Source organism: Scatophagus argus, chromosome 4 (assembly GCF_020382885.2).
Source record: "Scatophagus argus isolate fScaArg1 chromosome 4, fScaArg1.pri, whole genome shotgun sequence".
Classification (NCBI taxonomy): domain Eukaryota; kingdom Metazoa; phylum Chordata; class Actinopteri; family Scatophagidae; genus Scatophagus; species Scatophagus argus.
The window spans coordinates 18,787,710-18,808,979 of NC_058496.1; the positions used below are offsets into that span (position 1 = coordinate 18,787,710).

The 21,270-nt window shown below is 39.2% G+C and overlaps 1 protein-coding gene across 4 annotated transcripts in view; it reads right to left on the bottom strand.

Annotated features, from left to right (window-relative positions):
* zmat4a (zinc finger, matrin-type 4a) overlaps positions 1 to 21,270 on the bottom strand; it is a 115,641-nt gene that overhangs the window by 81,640 nt on the left and 12,731 nt on the right. For all 4 annotated transcript variants that reach the window (XM_046386200.1, XM_046386198.1, XM_046386201.1 and 1 more), the window contains one exon: positions 16,289 to 16,390. In XM_046386200.1, the coding sequence (XP_046242156.1) occupies positions 16,289 to 16,390 (102 nt within the window). The remainder of the gene's footprint in view (positions 1 to 16,288; positions 16,391 to 21,270) is intronic.

Sequence of the window (21,270 nt, forward strand, 5' to 3'; positions counted from 1 at the left end):
GTAGGTTCCCCTTTTGCCACCAAAACAGCCCTGACCCATTAAGGCATGGACTCCACTAGACCTCTGAAGGTCTGCTGTGGTATCAAGCCATCAGTAGTAGATCCTTTAAATACTGTAATTTGGGAGGTAGGACCTCCATGGATCGGACTTGTTATTCTGACATTTCCCACAGACGCTTGATTGGATTGAGATCTGGAGAATTTGGAGGACAGCTCAACACCTCAAACTCATTGTTGTGTTCCTCAAACCATTCAAAAACCATTATTGCTGTTTGGCAGGGCACATTATCCTACTGAAAGAGGCATCAGGGAATACCGTTTCCATGAAGGGATGTACTTGGTCAGCAGCAATGTTTAGGTAGGTGGTACATGTCAAAGTAACACACTGCCTCCGCTGGCTTGCCTTCTTCCCATAGTGCATCCTGGTGCCATGTCTTCCCCAGGTAAGTAACGCATACACACCCAGCCATCCACATGATGAAAAAGAGAACATCATGCATCAGAACAGCCCACTTTCTTCTTTTGCTCCTCAGTCCAGTTCTGACGCTCACATGCCCATTGTAGGTGCCTTTGGCAGTGGACATGAGTCAGCATGGGCACCCTGACCGGTCATCAGCTACGTGGCCCCATACGCAACATAATGTGATGTATTCTGTGTCCTGACACCTTTCTGTCCAAGCCAGCATGAAATTTTTCAGCCATTTGAGCTACAGTAGCTCTTCTGTTCAATCGGAAAACACAGACCAGCTTGTGCTCCCCACCTGCATCACTGAGCTTTGACTGGGAACATCCCACAAGAACTGCAGCTTTAGAGATTCCCTCACCCAGTTGTCTAGCCATTACAATTTGGCCCTTTTCAAAGTTGCTCAAATCCTTACGCTTGCCCATTTTTCAGCTTCCAACACATCAAGAAGATGTTCACTTGCTGCCTAATATATCCCAGCCACTGTCAGGTGTCACTGTAACGAGTTAAGTTATTCACTTAACCTGTCAGTGATTATGTCATGGATAATCAGTGTATACTAAATGGATTGGGAAAAGCCTTTTTTCCTCTTTATTGAAATAGCCCTAAATTATTGGATGGATTGCCAGTAAATTGGCACCACGCAGTATAACTACCTCGGTTGTTATCATCTTGGTGATCTCCTGACTTTTCATCCAGTGCCACCATCTGGTCAAAATTCCAATTCGTCCAATGCTTTGGTTTATGACTAGGGCTGGAAAAATTAACATTTATATTATCTCAATATGACGGTGTGTGACTAGATCATCATCTAAGATTGTTGATTCTGATGTATTGTGATATGGCATAAGTGCTGTTTTTCCTGTGTATTGTTTTAAAGGCTGCATAATGGTAAAATGACGCAATTTTCTGAATTTACCAACTGTTCTAGTATTTGCCTTTATATAGTTAATCATTATATCCTCATTACTGAAGATTTTGTGAAAGGATCAATGGTCATCCCTATAATATTGTTAAAATATTAATATCAAGGTATTTGGTGAAAAATATCATAATATATGATTTTGTCCATATCACCAAGCCCTATTTTTGACTGAATAATTGCAAAAAATGAGCTGCTAGCATGGCTGCAGCTAATTTTGTTCATTATTTTTAGCCATTTTTATACATTTCTATATTTAATAGCACAAAAGAGAAATAATAGAAAACAAGGATAGGGATGGGGATTCAAATGCAACGCAGATCAAAAGCCAGCCAGCTAGTAATATAAGGAGAGACATTATAAGTCAGACAGAGTGGAGTTTGTCAAGTAAAATCATGTTGAGATGGTCACAGCCGTGACACAGTGACAGTATCACTGATTGATTCCTGACTGAAACTATATTTGAATTCCATTTGTACAGCAGTCGACCAAAAGATCTATTATATTATTGAGCTTCAAATAAACCATTACATTTATTTTTTAAATCTCTTTAGACTTTTTTCCTCTACATGCATCTTGGAAGTACTAACCATGTAAAAGGAAAAAAAAAAATCATAAATTTCAAAAGACCTCACCTTATTCATGTATTCATATATTTACACAAATGAAAGATGAATCGACATGTACAGGTGAATCAGTACTTCTCACTTATGAAAGAATCTATTTGGACATCCATCCAAATAGACTTACATCCACCTATCTCTTTACAAAAACAAAACTAAAGTGTATGGTGCATTCATGTGAAATCATATAAAGCGGAGAATGAACTCCTGAATGGCATGCTGGCTTGCAGCTGAGTCATATGTAATGGACACAGCAACTTCACATTGTTTTTCCTCCTTTCACTCCTTTGGATGGCAAAGAGCATCACATTTGTGCTGTATTAAAATTGTTTTACAGCCAGCTATAAAAAAAACAAAAAAACAAAGGATTTGCAGAAAAGAGACTAGACTAAATGACTCTTTCTGCAGACCACCACTTTTTACACTGAAGCTCAAATATAGAACGGTTCTGTATGCATGAAATGAGAAGTGGTGGAGAACTAATGGAAGTGGCTGGGTGTAGGAGCATCCACGCTCCTGCTGAGCTCCAGTAAGAACAGATTCATCAGCACAATCTGCACTTTTTCTACCAGCAGCATCACAAGAGGCCACACACTCAGATATATCATTTCTTTTCATGACTTTGTTGCTTCTTTACATCACATGTTTTTTTAATTATTTTTATTTGCCATTGTTTGTAATTTAGATAACCCAGATATATTTTTGATCATGTTACTTTTGTAGTAGTGTACGTTATTTTTTATTTCTCGTTAGTTTTGTGCAGATGAGAGGGGTGGTTTGTGCTTGTGGGATTCCTTGTGCTTGTGTGTGTTCTTATTGATGTTATTGTAGACTGTGTTGCTCAGATTGTTTCATATTATTATCATTGCTATTATATTTGTATTTGTATCTATGTTTAATAGGTTTAATTACCCCCTTGACAACAAGATGCTGTATCTCAGGAGATTTAAGCTCAAATTAATGGAAAGAGATGACTTCTCAACTTTTCCCCCTCTAGCATTTCAAAGTGGTTTCATTGTTGGTGCTGCTGTCACAAAGACAACCAGATCACTAATGTTACCATGAAGAAAAAACACATGGACTGTGTTAGAGGTCTGTGTGTATTTCTGCTGTTTATGTCTCTCTTGCAGCAATTGGTTTGTCTTTTGCCTGTCTGCTTACTAAAGATAGAAACTAGAAAGTCTGATCTCAATGCCGTGACAGGCAGAGTAAAACACCTGCTTAAGTAAGCAGGTTTTGTTACTTACTGATTTTGAAGACAGAATGAACTCATCGATGGTTTTGAACCCTCTCAAGTCCCACTAGTAAGGGGAAATACATATTTTTGGAGTAACATACTACTATACAACACTGGAGCTCTCTCTATTGAGTGAATACCCAACCGTTCACTTTCTTTCCCTCCTCCATCAACGAGGGCTGTTTTTCTTTAACAGGGTGGAGTTTCCACAGATACTCTGGGATACTGGGGATAGCTACAGGGTAAACAAATCATCTTCCTGTTTTGGTAGCAGAGCTGCTTCCTTTGTGCCATAAATCAAGTATTCATTTTTACAGGAAAAGCGAGGCTTACAGGAAATCAATTTCTGTGGCCATTACACTGTGCAATCAATATTTATTTGATAATGAAGAGTCAAATAATAAGATTCAAGCAAAAAATGTATATATATACTTACTTATATTAATATATACTGGACCGACACCTAAAGTTTGTTTCCCTTGCGGTCTTGTATTTATTGTCCTTCATACCTGCCAACTTATCCACTGCTGGAAGCAAACCTCACTTCAGCTGGCTCATACCAACACAAGCACTTGCAATCAGAACATATATCAAAGCAGCAGTGCAATTTGTTTCTCTGGAACAAACTTAATTCTTCACTGTTGACAGTCTGGCAGGAATAAACAGCAGCCTCGCCACCTCATTGCTTTGATTTGAAGCCTCATGATTAACAGATGGTTTCAAGATTCTTTTTTTCTTTAACTTTTCTCAATTTAACCCTTTCCAGGCTAAGACAAAACACGGAAAGCTGAATGGGCTTTCTGTACATGAAATGTGCTTGGGAGCAAACAGAGGGATTGTTGAGCAGAGATCAGTAGACAATACGGGGAGCAAACCCTGAGACAGCTGACAGAACATTGTCTTGAAAGTAGGCCATGCAGTCAATTCTCAAACTCCCACAAAAAACAAAAAAAAGAAGAATGTATTGACCGCGAGCAAAACCCATTGAGATCAAAGAGAACAGGCCCGTTAGCTTCATGCAATATCCCGTATTAGAAAGTACAAAGCAGATATTTCACTGGCTTCCAGAGAGATGACACGATGTGGATGTGGACGTGGCCTTAGCTGTACTTTTACACCACTGACAATGTCACCTGCAGAGCTACAGGAACACAACAGTCCTGTCAGTGTCTGGAAAATACTACTTGTATCTGTCAGTCCATGACCTTACCACAGAAGCTGCAGGTCAATAAATAAAACAGGTTTAAGTATTCCAAGAAAACAATATACTGTCAGATTCAAATGTAAATAGTAAATATATTATGATTGTGTGGGCCACTCAAGCACAATGTCTTCCCACTCCGCCTGAGGACTTTTCACTCAACTGCTTTCCTTTTTGACAGCTCCTAACATTATATCTCATTCCTGTTCCCCAGAGCTTGAAGGCCTTTGTTCTTCTTTGCATGAGTGCATTTCAAGATGATTTCTTATGAAAGCTAGACTGATGAAAACATTGTGTGAGCACTGCAATACAAAGTGGAGGTTGTGACAAAAACCTGTGCTTCGCAAACTCCATCAAAGCCCATAAAATGCATTGAATGCTTTTGTACTCTATGCTTTATTACTTGACAAACTTTTTCAAGTAAATTGATTAAATATGTTGCGCCCCATCTTAACCCAGTTTCTGAAAAATGTAATCTTCCCACACCTCCAGCCCCTTGACACATCCTGGTCGCCTCTGGTCACTGAACAAATAGACATGGAGCTGATATCAACACTGCATCAATGCACAAATGTCACTAAATTTTCTTTCATTAACTAAATTGAAAAATACAACGAGATGTAAAGAAAACTGACCTCCTTCCTACGCAGTCATAAACTCACTCTCACACATATGTCTCGTCCATACAGGGAGGTTGTGTGTAATGCTACAACATTAAGCAAAACTAGCTGCAAATAGCATTTGAAAAATCCTGAAATCCAGCTTTGAATTTACCATAAAGTGTTGAGAGGAGACTTGAGACATGAGGTATGGTATTATTTACCCCTACCGCCCTCATGACCATTTACACAGACCATGTGCATACGCAATTAAATAAAAAAACAAACTCCAAAATAGCTCGATCAAAGGCTGCAAAATATGTTAATGACTACAGTTTTATCACTAACGGTTTATGGTGCACTACATCCTCTGTGTTTATGCACAGCAGCTGGAATGCACAAAATTATCATAGCATGCAACAAAACAATTTTACCATGCTACCGAAGGCGATATTCACAATGTTAAAAATGCAGCTTGTTGTTTTGAATTTGTGCCTCACAGGGCTGGAAGCACATGTGGTGAGGGAGAGGGAGAGTGTTATTATACTGAAATTAAAATCCTGCCTGGGATTATGAGCTGAGTCATGGCGAAACTGTGAAAGAATTCAATCTACGTGTGAGTGTGAATCTGCATCAAATGCTCTTCTAATTTGACACGCTTCGTCGCCTAATCGCCTCCCTGTCAGAAGGATTTCGGGCTGTTTCGTACTCGTTTAATCGTCTTTCAAGAGCCAAAAGGACCGTTTCACCTCTCTCTCTCTCTCTCTCTGCTCGCCAGTGCTGCTTTTTAAAGGGCGGACTAACAACTGATCTCTCAGGACTATTTCCATTAATAATCCTTCCTTTGCTCCACTGTTTCCCAGTGAGACAGGCTCATAATTAAACTGTGTAAACGCTGCTACATTATAAACTGAACTAAATAAAAAGGGCTGAGCACCTCAGAGATACAGTTCTTGCTTACACAAGAAGCTTCGGGCCACTTTCCTTAATGCCAACGTGTTTGGAAGCATTTTAATCACCATCTTCTTGTGTGCTGTTCGCACACGGCATGAACACAGATTCCTCAAGAGGTCATGTTTGTCTTCTTCCATTTTAATTTAATGAGAAGGACTTTAATAAAGTGTCAAAATAGCTTAACTGTTGATCATGTGGAAAAACACTTTTCAGCCTCTTCAATTATCAGCAGACACCACAATGATTCAGCCTCATTTCACTACTGTAGATTATTTTCTGTCAGCACTAGAAATGGCTAATATTTCCATCCCATTAACTCCAAAGTCTATGAAACTGACAGGAGATGACAGATCGGTGCAGTGCGGACATCACTCTTGCAGGCGCAGACAAGAGCATCTAAAAACTCTCTGACCGACCTGCTGCAACTATTAGAAGACCTCACAGGGCTAATGATGCATGAGAAGTAGTTAAGAAGGGATCATGAAAATTAGTTTCTTTCTTTATCTGACAAACATGTCAAACTGATGACAGACTGCAGCAGGGACCAAACAGGGCTGCAAAGAAACCACTAGCATTACAACTATGTTAGACCCCTGAGCAAGTACACATTTCATAGCAATGAGTTATATCTGTGCTGGTGTGTGCATACTGGCTTCATCAAATAAATGCATCAGCAGTGTGTTTACGAATGAGCTCCTGTATATGTTTGCTGAGTACAAGTGAAAAGTGACATGTTCTTTGTGCATGTTTTAGAGTGATATAACCTGAACCAGAGGGAAGCTGCTACTACTCGTACTGAGTGCGCTCCTGTGCTCCACTAATCCTCTCCTCCAAAAATCAATATTTGCAAAGGTCAAACAGAGAAGGCATGGAAAATGCAAATTAGCTTGTCAATAGCTGACACACTCTTCTACACCCACACGCTATGAGTTGGTGATGAGCTGATGAAACCATGTGAGTGGAGGGAGGTGTAAACACCAGGGTTAGTAAAATGTTGACTTGAAGGCCCCTAAGGTGACTTTGGAAAAATACAGTACTGACATATTAAGATCTGACTCAACACACAGATGAATACTTGCTTTATATGTATGTGAGGGTATTTCAGAAGTGCCAGGATACCTCAGCTTTATCTTCTGGTGCCACAACAAGGTCGACATTTGTGGTGTTAAATAAAATATCTTGAGAACTATCGGATGGATAGGTTATAATGACATTGTTCAACAACAAGTGCCTAAAGATGGGGGACAATTAGTCATTCGGTGAGACGGAGTGACACCAAATCAAAGGTGACCATGCCCAAAAATCATTAACAATCCATCATCACCTTACAGTACGAATGATGTCTACTACTGTACAGACTCCAGCTCCAAATGACATTATCAGCACAAGATACAGCTGTGCTTAGATAACTAACAATGGAAGTATTCTTTACCTGCATGGGGCATTTCATATATTTCTGTTATTTTTTTCATGAACATCTAACAATTGTTTTCACTCTCTTTAGGAGCCAGGTGTGTATTGAATAACAACAGAAGGATGCTAATATGAACAATAGATAACAGGTTAACAAAGGTTACTTCCAAACGTGTCTTTGGGCATTTCAAAAACTCCACAAGCTTTAATTTCATAAAAGATCCTCATTAGCAGATCATCTGTGGAAGCAAAAAAAAAGGGAAACAAAGCTTCAAGAATGACACAGCCAGCTTACCTTTAGCTTGCAGCTCCACTTCCAGACATTTACCCTGTGTGCACAAAGAAAATGAACCGACTGCTACCCGAGGCAACTCTGATGCCATCAGTGATGTAGGCTTTATTTTCCTACTTTACTCAGTTGTTTGGAAAGAGGGTTTACTTGAGAGGGAAGAACTGGACTGAACAGGAGTGATAAGATTTCCAGAGATCCTATACTGATTGCTTGGAAAGAGGAGTTACTTCGAACAGATTTGTGAAACCCAACTTTGTAACAAACTGAATTCCTATCTTTTGCTTCTATTTCTGGATTCTTTACTTTTGGGAAATACTATTTAAGCTTGAATATCTCTAACCAGTAAAAAGTCATCAGGATAAAGCCAAGCTATTATTGCAAAATGCCTTAATCTTTTTAGACAGAAAAAAACCCAGAAAATTTAAATGAAAGTTTTCAGGACATGAAACCAATGATCTGTTGAGTTTTACAAATTCAGCAGTCTATATGGCCTTGGAGGATCAGGACACCCCTATTAGCCACACCTCTGTGACCTCTCAACCTCTGGAACCCACACTCTCAGTCTGTCAGGTGGCAAACTAGTCTGTCCTCATTTTTCCTCCAGTTAGAGTATTAGTATTTATGAATAAAACAATATGCCTGAAACATAGAAACATAAAACTGCTGCTGACTCATCTGTATCAAAAAAGAAACAAAAGCACTATCTTGAGAGTTAAAATAAGGACAAATAAAGGTGCTCACCGAAAATGAGGCCAAAGACTCACTGATGACTTTAAACACCAACATTAATCAAATTATTTAGCTGTGACTCAAATTAATTTTAATTTATGTCAACAGACTTACACCAAACAGAGGTGACAAAATTAAAATTACTTTTCAGTTTGAAGCTATGGAGTATAAATAGTCAGCCTTTCCTATTTAACAGGTATGATTGGCATAATACTGAAGCAAGCTTAGCTAGTTAGAGAACCAGCTGACCTCCCCACATCAGAATCCATGTTCTCAAATGCATATATTTAAATAATCACTGCCATTTCTATTTTTACCTTGACCACAGCTCCTTTGCCATTTAAATTTGCCCTTTAGGCAACTTGCAGTCCAATGAACTGTAAATTGTCAGCACCACCAACCGACATTTAAAGCTGCTCAGCTTTAGACTTCATTGTTCATGTAACTGAAATATCAATGTGCATTTCTGCCTTAGTCTTCACTCACTCGGGTGTCACTTTCACAGAATATGGCCACTGAGATAAAACGATATACAAAAAGCCTCTTTGTGATGCCTCTTCAACACACAGACACAGACAAAAGGGCTTCAGCAAACAAACATTTTCAGTATTATTCAATGCATCTTTTACTGTATTGTCAAGCCTTGTTTTCTGTCTTTTGATTTCTGGTCCATGTGTTGTTTCATGTGTGTCTTGTGTTTCCATGTATTATGTTCCAGGTTTTGTCATGTCCTGTTTTATTTTGAAAGTGTCACTTCCCCTGTGTGTCTCTTCTAAATAAAAATCCGTATTAATGCACATAAGTAACATTGTTGTTTTCCATCTGAGCCCCACACTCTTGAAACCGGTAAGGAGACCTTGGAGGAAGCCACAAGTAGTGAAATCTTGAGAAATAAAAATAATTGTTGTAAATTTTGGGAGAAATTGTGTGATCATGTGGGACCCCTCACATCACTCACATTAAGAAGTTGACTGATCTAAATGAGAATCCACATTGCTGTAAACCCACCCAAAAGCCTAAAAAAGACCACAGGAGGGTAATGGCGTGAACTACGCACTGGGAGTCATCACATCAGCTTACCTTTAGTACACTTTCATCCATCTACAGTACTGTACATTCCAGCTATTGTAGCCTGAATAATCGCCTTTCCCACCTTCAGGGACAATGCCTGTCAGCTGGTGTTTTTTGAGTACTAGAGGGTCTTTTTGCAGAATGCCACCTCACAAAACAGTGTGTGAAAATTTTCTGGGGGCCACAGTGACAATAACACTGGTATTCAGCTGTATGGAAGAGCCTCTAATATTAGCACTGAGCTGACTTGTGCTGTTCTGACTGCTGTGCTCTTTGTCCATTTCATGTCTTCACTAATTGGTTTCCATTATCTCGAATGCATTGCAAAATGAGTTTGCCTATCAACCATCCACATGCTATTTTGTTTTTGCTGCTGACCACATAGCACTTCTCAGCTGGTTTGCAAGAGGGAGAATAGACGTTTAACAATACATGATCAAATGTGATGACTCCCAGTACATTGTTCACAATATTACCCTGCTTTGGTTTTATTAGGCTTTGGGGGAAAAATATTCCATTGGGCTTGCTGCTCGACCAGTCACCACATTTCAGATCAATTTCTATGAATTCTGGGTTCCCTCTCTTTTAAATAAATCATCTTCACAGGGTTGGACACTCTGTGCATTTCCATTTTATGGGAATGTCATAGCTTAAGAAACACTGATTTTACTTTCAAAAATTATCAAAAACCTGTTGCTCTTAAAAGATACAATGATTTCACTTAAACAGAGGTGAAATTCATTCATCGGCTGAATTGGCCCTGGTGGACAAAAAAATTCTGCAGTTTTAAATAAAAATATATACAGCATATACCTAACACTCAAGAAAGTCCTGTGTTGTGTTACCAGTGAACAAGAGTGATGCACTGCAAAAAAAAGAAGCCACAGTCACACTGCAAAAATTAGAGTTCAGTAATGATTTATTGCACCAACCGAGCAATCAAATCTCAGATCTTTTTTTGTTTGGCCACACAAAACTAAACATGGAGGCCACTGAAATCAGCATTTATAAGCTGATGTGCAGTGGAAGCAATTGTATTTGTGAGCATATGATAATTAGGACGAGGATGGGCAAAAAAAAAGAGCCAAATTTTTAATTGCTCCTTTTTTACTACCTCTATGGACGTGTGTGTGGATGTGGAGTAGGAGCCAGGAAGGGTTGAATTGTGATGTGAATGGCTTCACACAAAGAGATTTCTGCAAAAACATGTTCCATGTCACAGAGTGACTCCGGCCTGTACAGAATTGTGACAGATGTTGATCTAAAACAGGGGTCGTCACTTACATCTGTAAAAATGATTTTGAAATTTTGGGGCTGGACAGTTTGGAAGCCAGGCAGTTTGATGGTGGGTCTACAGGGTAGAGAGGATACAGTTTGTTATTAATCTGATTCTGTAGAACAGATGAACAATGAATTTCAGACTTTTTGGCCTGTTATCTGCGGTTTGCCACCTAACTGGTGAGCAACGTCAAATATGAGCATTTTCTGATTTCATTTATATCCTGTGGCTCCGATGGGAAGCTTCAGCAGGCCAAATGTGGCGGGCTGCCAGTTGATCACTGATCTAGATTGACTGGATCAGTGAATGACTGTTCAGGATGAGGTCACATTACAAAAAAAGTGACCCAAATCAGAGTTAAAAAGAGCAAATTCCAGATGATTTGTTCTCTTCACACTGTCGTGTAAAAAAGAAAAAAATCAAATTAAAAGTCACATTAAAAAAAAAATAAAAAATCTGACTCGGGCAGTGTGAATGTTGTTGTTATTTATATTCCTATCTAACAATAATGTAATTACTCCTGTTTTTATTGTTCTTCATTTTTGGGGGAACTTCTGGAAACATAGGAATGTGAGTTGCAAAACAAGAATGCTTCATTTACAGCAGCATTAGGAGTACTGAATGCTGAAAAGGATGAACCAAATTTTGTCTTCTACAACTTTTAAATGACTTTTAAATGGCTTTTAAATGACATCAAATGTTAAGATGTATTCACCTTTGGGGTAACGACTGTAAAAGAAGCAGCCCCTGAAATGTGACACAACACCAAAAATACACCAAATGCATTGTTTGTCATGCATTGTTTCAGTGTTGATAAATCCTTAAATGGTTTTGACCTAAATAAGAGAATCTGTTATTGTACATTCCCTTGCTTTAAAGAGCTGCCATATATATGGATGAAGACGTTAGTGTTCTACTAGCGCATATACACCACTACTCCTCCGTCGTGTTTAATGACTACTCCCAGGTCACTTCCCATGCTATTTTCTCTGTGAAGTAACAGGCAGTGATTTAAAAGAGGCTTTACTGCAGCGCTTGGAGCAGGGCAGCCTGTCAAGAGAGGCTGCAGAACACCAAACCCAGCGCACATGCAAAGAGACGGATGCATAAATTAACATGAGCCACAAGAGCCTTTGAACTGTGAACCAGAGACGGCTCTGATCCCCTCTGCAGAAGAGTGCTGGCTTTGGTGTGTTTGAAAAAGAGGTTTAAAGATCAATTACATCTCCAGTCTCTGCTGTTACCCAAGGACTGCTTTAACTCTGCAGTTTAAAAGTCGATTAACAGCAATGTGCGAAAATTCAAAGGGTACGTTGACTAGATCAGAGATTATCATATTAGTGTGATTAAGATGACCTGTCTATCAAAAACGTTTCAGATGAAGGGGAGATATGGGATTAATCTTATAAGTTCTCCATTTGAGTTAAGAAATAAATACACAGATTTAATCCTAGGAAGATTTCAGCATCAGTTCTTCATTTTTTTGTAGAAATGCCCTTTTTATGCTCAGCCAGATTTAGAGATTCATACTGCATATGGAGGATGCTATTGCTATATACTTTAATCCATAGGAACCAAATGAAGTTTACTTGTTTGGAAACAATTGTTGTGTGTGACCCTTTCACCCAGGATTACTGATAATAATAAAACCTGTGTCTTATATTAGCACTGTTGTGCTACACTTCAGCCACCAGAAGCACTGTCTTTAATGTCACCCTAAAGGCCTAAAGGCCAGTATGCTTCAAATAAACTTGTCTGTACGATACAAAGACAAAAACTACCTGTTCTGAATTTGGCCTAAAAGCCCTCCTGTCTGCATCCCATTCCCTTTCTGATCTCTCTCCGAGATTCTGTCACGTTTGTATTCTTGATGTCAGGGAAGTCTGCAACCTTCTTCAGGAAGTCAGCCACATGTGCACATATTTGATCATGGTGGTGTGTTAAACCCCTCAGCGCTGCCACACCGTTCACCTGAATGCTATGCCAACACATCCAGCTTCTGCTGCTGTCGCTGCTGTTCACGAAGCCTTTCATAAGCCCCAGTCCCCCTCCAGAATGTACCTGAGGCTTGAGTCCTTGAGGGGGGATATCATTATCGTCACTCCCTGCTGTGCTGAGCTTAGTCCTTCCTGGAGTGACAAATATCAATATTGCATGCACTCTACTTTGATGTAACTAATTCACTCTAGGAGCTGTGGCTGATAGAAATACAGTGCACATTTCCCCACACCTGTCCAATCGCTATGTGAAGTGGGTTGTATTGTCAGTTTCAGAGAATTACAAAATTTGTTAAATGCAGCCTCATGCAATTATGCGGTTTGAAAGCTGAAGCTGAAAGCAGACATTGTGATTATACCATAGTCTCAGTATTCAACAAAGCAGTCAGATTTTTTTTTTTTTGAGTGAATCCTCAAATGCTACCAAAGGAATAATTATAGAGAAATCTAACAAACAAAACCGAAACTTCTTGAGTGCAAAACAACCTTCTTCATCTGAAGGAAAGAAAAGTTTGCATGTGTTTTATTCCCATCTGTTTTCTTTGTTCTTTCTGTCGTCATCATGACCCAAACATGTCACGATGCATTAGACCCTAACCGTGCTAAAAGAGAATCCAAAAATTCCCCATCTCCACGAGGCAACAGGCCAAGTGCTGTATTCAGCATTCACCACACAATAACAAAATGAATATTTGATTTGGACTGCTACAGCCACTTCCTGTCTCCTGCAATGCCCTGAAGAGCAAAGCAGTTCTCCTGTTACCCATGGACAGTTAGGACTTCTTTAAATAGACCTCTACAGCATCACAGTGAGCACCGCGCCCTGCAGGAAACAAGTTTGACTTGTTAAGAACTGAAGAGCAAATGCTGACTCAAAGACAAAGTAACACAAACTTTGAACAAGTTGACAATGTCCACAAAAATTAGTAAACTTTGTTTCCCATTGATGAGATTTCACTTTGACAGCTAACTGGTCCTTATTGGAAAAAAAAGAAAAAATCAATAACAATGCTAAAGTGACTCAAGGTCTCAAACTATTTCTGTTTCCAGTGTCTAAGAGAACAACAACCAGCTGCTCTTTATCAAAATCGAAACAAGGAGGGCTTTCAACTCCTGCTACTGCAGATGTCAAACAGCAGCAGCTCTGCAGTCAGACTGGTCTTGTAATTCAACGTGACAGTGAGTGAGAAACAGCATCTGCAGAGACAGAAAGGTCCACCAGGCTGACAACACAACAGGCAGGAGGAAGGAAACCAACTGGCTGCTTTCAGACATGCAGACAGGTTAGGTTTAAAAAGGTGAGCACATTGCATGGATAGGGAGAATCAGGGACCTTAGGGGTTCTGGGAGCATGCCTCCTGGAAGAACATTTGAAAGATTTGTTTCACTTTTCACAATTAACTATTAACCAACACATTCTGTTAGCAGGTTAAATATAATCAGCATATACAAACTGCAAAAGCCTGTGCAAACTGAATAGCAGTTTATTTATTCCATCTTATTACAGCTGACAATTGCTCAGTGTTTGACTTAACACACCAGCACATCACTTTCCTCTAATTCTTTTCTTCTCAAAACAACACATCAAGCATTACGCATATACTATTGTAGAGACTCCACTTATGCTTCCTTGTGGTGACTGATCAGGGCGGGAGTTTATTTGGCAAAGTTATATTAGATGGTGGGGTACAATTTACATACCTAATTCAGTCAGAAACATGTCAAGGCACTGACTGTTTATATCAAATGATTATATAGTTGGATTTGTTGGGAATAGCCCTTTAAGGTGCCCTGAAAGAATCCAGGCAGCACTGACAATTCCGCTTAGAGTCTTAATTCCCCACAGACACATGCAGAAACATGAAATCTACATCATAGATACCAAAAACTTCAGCAGATAAAGAGGAGGCTGGGGTGGTGGAGGGAGCACCCCAGGATATCAGCAAAGTACCAGCTGGTAGCCAAACGGCTCATCAGTGACCCAGTGGTTATGAAAACCCAAACACTCTTCATTTACTATCATAAATGACCAAGAAAAACAACAAATCCTTACATTTAGGAACCAGCACTTGAAAAAAGACTGAACAATTATCAGATTAGCTGGCAACTAAATAAATAATTGAAATAATTCTTTTGATCGACTAATCGACTAATCAACTGTTGCAGCTCTACTTTAAAAAACCTCCACACTCACAGATTGCATCTTCTGTATTTAATATGTGTAGCAACAGAAACCAAGACAGAGCTTTAACATGCAGCCAGCATCTGGGATGGTGCTATTTACTGACCATCGATGCTAGGCTTTGTAACAGTGACTGCAAAATCGACCTTCAAAATCTCTACCATACCATGTTTCTGTACCTGGTATGGTAAAGAGTTCTTTGTTTTCTTACTTGCAGATGCTGCTCACGAGCAGATGATGAGAGAAGATAAGACAATGTGGAAGTACTGTCAAGCTATTGAGAAGTGCACCTCTTCTTTTTGGTGGAGGTTTGCTCATTTGTCCATTGAATTGAAAATTGATTCAACAGTGAATAAGCCAACCCCCAAAAGGTTTTTATAATTTTTGCCCAAGTCCTTCGCATTTCTCAGTCACTCCCACACATCAACGTGAGTGAGCTCTCATGGAAGGCGCTGACTTAACCACTGGGAGCAAATTAAGGCTCAGGGTTTCTAAAGGACAACAAGACCTGGACTGACTGCCAACCCTGTGACCTGCCACCCCGTATTTACTAAACTTTAAAGTATAATGTCTTAAACTTATTATTTCTGCGAAAAAGTAATCACATTACTGTGACACGTTCCTGTGACACATTGCAAAGTAACATGGTAATGTATATTACAAAGTAGCAACAACAGCAGAACAGTCAATTGTAATGAAAATTGGAGGCATTATCAGCCTTCAGCATGTGGACTTAATTATCGTTGTGTTAATAGGACTGATCCCAATGTTTTTATTACTTTTGGCTGCTTACACTGCTGGATTAGCTGCCATGTTTGCAGCCTGCATTTTTACACACAATATGCAAAACAAAGTTGGAGATATCAGAGCACAGAGCCACACAGTTTAGAATAGAAGTGCAGTTCTGCAGTGATGGCTTTGGTTGTTTGCTCTAATTATACTAATGAGTCACATAGAATATGGCAATTATCTATTGCTGTTAAAAAGCTATAGATGGCACCTTTAACATCTGTGTTTTTTTCAAATTATGTTTTCACAACACTTCAGTAGGAGCAGAGAGGTAATTACAGTCAAAGTTCAATTTCTACTGCTATTATGTCTTCATTTCCATTGTAGGTCTCTGATGAGGTTTCAGGAAAAAATAAATGGGTAAACTCAGGTGTGTTGTGTGTGTATTGACAGTATTTCAGCTGTAGGGCTCAGGTGTATAGATCAGCCAAGTGTCTCTAGGGGCAGAGCCAAAACAGTGTGACCCTAAGCCTTTCATTAACTCCAAAACAGTGCAGTATGTCGGAGTCATGTGAGGTAGTGTGAGGGGCATCTCCACCTCATAATGGGCGACCCTCTGGGACTCGGAGATGAGCTGAGCGCTGCACACTTTGCAGTAGCTGTCTGTGAAAAGCCCTTGGTCCACCTCTGTTGACTTCATCTGAAGAAAGAGACAAACACAGACATGGTTACTGACCTGGACACACTTTTTATTAACAAATTTCAAGACAAAATGTTTCAGACAGCATGAGATGAGAGATGATCCACTACAGTGTTGAATCACTGGCCTACAAAGTGAGGTAAAATCTGTTACATGATGAAAACTGGAAGCCTGAACCACACTGGATGTGTCTACAGAATTCACTCTTTCTAAAAAAAAAAATATCCATTTTGTTGTCATTGTCACAGCAGCATCTCTTTGTAGGTCTGTAGGGTGCTAAGACAAACCAACCATGATGTAATAGAGCAAGAAAACAATAATCTCATTTCATACTTTCATCACTGTTAATCAATATTTCATTACCTCAAGCATCGGAGTTAGTGACAGACGCCGAGCAGCTTTTGCAAGCAACGAGTCAGAGAAACCATTTAATATCAAACCTCCCACTAAAACTTCAGCCATGCCACCAAAATGATATTTGACGATGATAAATAAATAACGACAGATCACGCTGATAGCTTTTCCTGGAAATTCATTAGAACATGACCGAAGACCGTGTGTGTTGGAGGAAAAGGCAGAAGACAGACGGCTGTGAAAAGCTTTTATTTCCTTTTCCACATACACAGCTGAGCCATCTCTGCTTTCTATTACTTATGCAGACCTGCTTCCATTAGGGGCTCACATTTCATATTTGGAAGCAGTCAGGCTCAGCTCACCCTCACTTACAAAAGCACATCTTCATTAGGAACAGCAGGACAGATAAGAACTGAGGTCATGTGGGTAGAAAAGCAGATTCTCCCAACTTGTTTGAATTTTCTTCAGCGAGAATGGATACAAAATGACATAATGCAGAGAAGAACCTTTGCAGCTGAGGAGCCTGGAAATTCTTCCAGGAAAAATGTAACCATCAAATATTCACAGACACATAGCTGAGGTACGACACAGAAGGAGGACAAACTGCAACATGCTTTAATAATTCTTTATAAATACCAACTGGTCTGCAGAAGCACCTGACTTCAGATTCTGGATTTCTTAAGAATCCTGTTTGTGGATGCACGTGCAGATTTGTAATGTACAGGCAAAGTACATAAGATTCTCTGTTGTCATTTACTGATGTTAACTTTATCATATATCACATTATATTATTATGAGCCTTTCAAAAGGCAGAGCGCCCACAGTTTACAGTCACTGGCTATGAGCACATGTGGTCTATGGCTTGGACTGTCCTCTTTACTATTCCTGTTAACCTTAACCAAGAAAGCATTGTCAAGCCATAGGATGTAAAGCTGAAGTGCCTCTGTCACACAGATATGTAACCAAAACACCAAAGGAGTTCAGTTCACAGTAGTTTAATACAATGCTCAGGCAACACAACCACATCAGTCCACAAACCATGCAATAAACAAGGGACCTTATATTTGTTTTAATGGAGTCCTGTTTATGATAGATAAATAAATACGTTCACAAAGACTAATGCCATGCTACCTGTTGTTAGTGATTTTTAGGGCCAATATATAACGAATGGCAAAGTGTTACTATTGGCAGACAAAGGTCAGTGATCTGGTACAGAAGCTGATCCTGAGATAAGAAGTGTTTCAGTCGCATTAGTGCCTTTTGGAAGTGAGATTAACTGTTGAGCTGAGCTGCATGCTGCTAAACAGAACTGTGTTTAGAGTTCTGAAAAAGTGAACTCCGATAGAGAAATGTGACTTAGCAATTGTCAAAGAAACACTGAAGGGCACTCCATTTCACTATGTCAAGTACTACTCAGTCTGTGAGATCAGTTCTATAATATTTTCTGCAGTGTTGTCAGGGTTACCTCAGCTTGGGTTCAGAGATGGATTTTTAACAGAAAACCTGCTTTATAATGTGGGGGCATGGAGCGTGAAAGACCGGAGCATTTAGTAGACATTAATGACTGCACAGACCCAGTTGTATTACAGATGGTGTAGGATCCAGTGTTTTTGGAGCTTAAGAACTAAAAGTCATGGTTTTTCTTCTTCATTTCAATGCAGTATTCATTTCAATGAAATTATCTGTGGTGAAGGCCTACAGCCTATACAAGTGAACATTAAAGCGGCACTAATGAACATTTTCATTTATTAAAAATGGGTGGCATGACTGTGTTACGTTAAATGAGTTGCTTCAAACCCACAAAGACTTAACAACAACTCCTCTAGCATCTTTCAGCTCATTGTTTTGGTTTTAAGGCCATTTTGGTTAATTTCCCTATGTTTTCATAAAGCCTGTTGTTTGCAAAAATGCTTTCATAAGCATACTGTACCCCATCCTACTCAGCACAAAACAGCAATCAGACATAGTTAGCCAGTATTAAATTCAAATACACTGAGTTAGAGTAAATCATTCATCAACCAAAGGTCTGGAACATTTTGATGTCTAATTTGCATTATGATTCAGTGATAAAATATTTCATTTTTTGCATCCTCATGTTCTTTGCATTGTCATGGCATTTTAAAATGCAATTTATAGTCAGCATGGTCTCAGATGTGACATACTGGTTCTGCCTACTTCTCTCTGACTGTATACTGTTTATCTGTCTGACTCCAGTCACAATACTTATTGCAATATAGAGATTTGATTGGCTGAGCAGCGAGTTCACTGATACTGATTTATGTGCTATAAGATAAAATTATCTCAGCCAGTGTGCTCGATAGAGTCTACTATAAATTATATTTTGTACATACTTTCATTCTGTTGTAATGAAAACTGACCCACTGCAGGATAACCTCAATAGCATGCTGGTCTTGTGTAATATACTCAAAAGAATCACTGCATTATTCATCACAGGATGACCTTCAAGTTGCAGACTTTATTTTCATCTTTAGCATGTAGCATCATGTTTCTAGGACATGACATGACCTCAACAGTGAGTTATAGCCTCTGAGCTGCTGCCTGACTGCTCTCTGGTACCAAGCAGCTCAGAGGCCCTGACCAGACTGACAAGGCGAAGATAAAACATGTCAGGGGCCAATGTGTCTGCAGACAAAAGGCAATACAACAGAAACATAAATAAATAAGTGACCCCACTCTCGTCCCCAGTCTTCTACCCAGTCGAAAGCAGCACCGTTTGCTGTTCCAATTCCACAGGACAAACAACATAAATGAGTGGTTTTGAGAGCTCTGTCAGCTTGTGCCAGTGTTGGGCCCACTGCCTGTTTTAGCAAGGGCGCACAGATGCTGGAAATGAATGATTAATCACCCTAAATTCTGTTAAGGAATGGGAGCATCAGCGGCAACATCAGCAGCAGCACAAGGAGGCACAGCAGCAGGCTGAGAAAGAAAACAACTCTAATCTTAGATTCCATTTTCCATTTTCCACAGCTACAGTTGTTCCATTGTTAAGACTGTATTTTCACCTCAGTTTGAGACTGAATTGTCCTGACCCCACAATGTGGAATAAACAGATAAAGAAAATAAATGAACAGTTTGTGTGCTTATTTCCCTAGTCCGTCTCAATAATGTATCACCATGTAGGAAACCCAGAAGCTTTTTACTGTATCCATTGTCAGGATGTGACCTGTGACCCCAACTTTTGTCTGCATGAAAAGTAAGGAATCATGGGAGTTTATTTTGCTTTGCAGAGTGCACAGCTCTGCGAAGATTACTATGGCTTAATAATTACTTTTATGGTTCTGGCCATCATTTCTATTAGTCCTGGTAACATGGTATTTAAAAAAACAAACTGCAGCAGCAAAACCTGATCAGGGATGAAAGAAGCAAAAACAGGACCAGACAGGTCAGCAAATAATCTTAAAAATAGGGCTGCGACCACTTGTTGATGTAATCAGCGTCATCAGTAATGCAAATACCTTAATCTCCATAACATGCATGAACACATCACAATGATCACAATGAAGCCCTTTTTTGCTGTGCCCTCTAAAAGCATGGATTACCATGCTTTAAGTATTTCAGACAGAAACCCAACAAGGTAGTGCTCCCCAACTAGTGCGCTCGCCGTTTCATAGTTGTAGTGACCTCTGCTATTATGGTAACAATACATTACACTTTATAATTGCTTTATATTTTCTGGTTACTATAACAGCCACATATGAGGGAGAAAATGACTTAAACTAACATTACAGACTTTAGTCATTGTTTGTAAATCATTTCAATTATTTCTCTTACCCCACACAGATTCAAAAGTACATTTGTCAGTGATTATCTTAACTACATATTACTGCAGTGCTGAAATAAATCTATGTTTTAATCATCTGAAGTGAAACATTTAAGCATTATTTTTAACATAAAATGAGTGAGTAAAAATGAGTAAAATTGAAATATTAATATTAATAATACAAGTTTGGGTATTTATTTTGGATAAATTAATAGTTAAATTAATCTAGCAATAAAAAATTATGTTTAGAATAATTGATAATTTAATTGAAATAGTCATTAGATTAACTGACTAATTAAAAAAAAAAAGTTGGCGGATTAATCAATAAAAATAACTGCAGGCCTACTTAACAAGCAATCCTCACAGTGCACTGTTTGAGCTGCTCTTTGCTCATTGGCTGACAGGTAGGGGGTGGTCGAATAACAACAACAGTAAGGTATTTTATCTCCCCAACTGTCTCTAAAGCAAAAAATACCAAATTAAGATTGACAAAATTCAAACTGACATAACTTGGATATCCAGTGGTTCAGAAGAACAGCTCTTTTCGGGACAGCCAAACCTCTCTGTGTGTTCATTTCAGCAATGTTGTTGATACTCTTGGCAGTGATTAGAATTATCCTTCAACCCTTTACTTGGCAGAGGCACTTTCTCCTTGTCCCCGAGTGTCACTATCACATAGCACAGGAAGGAAAAGCAAGAAAAGTCATACTGTGTGAGTGTGAAGTACAGTTCTCCAAAGAGCAAC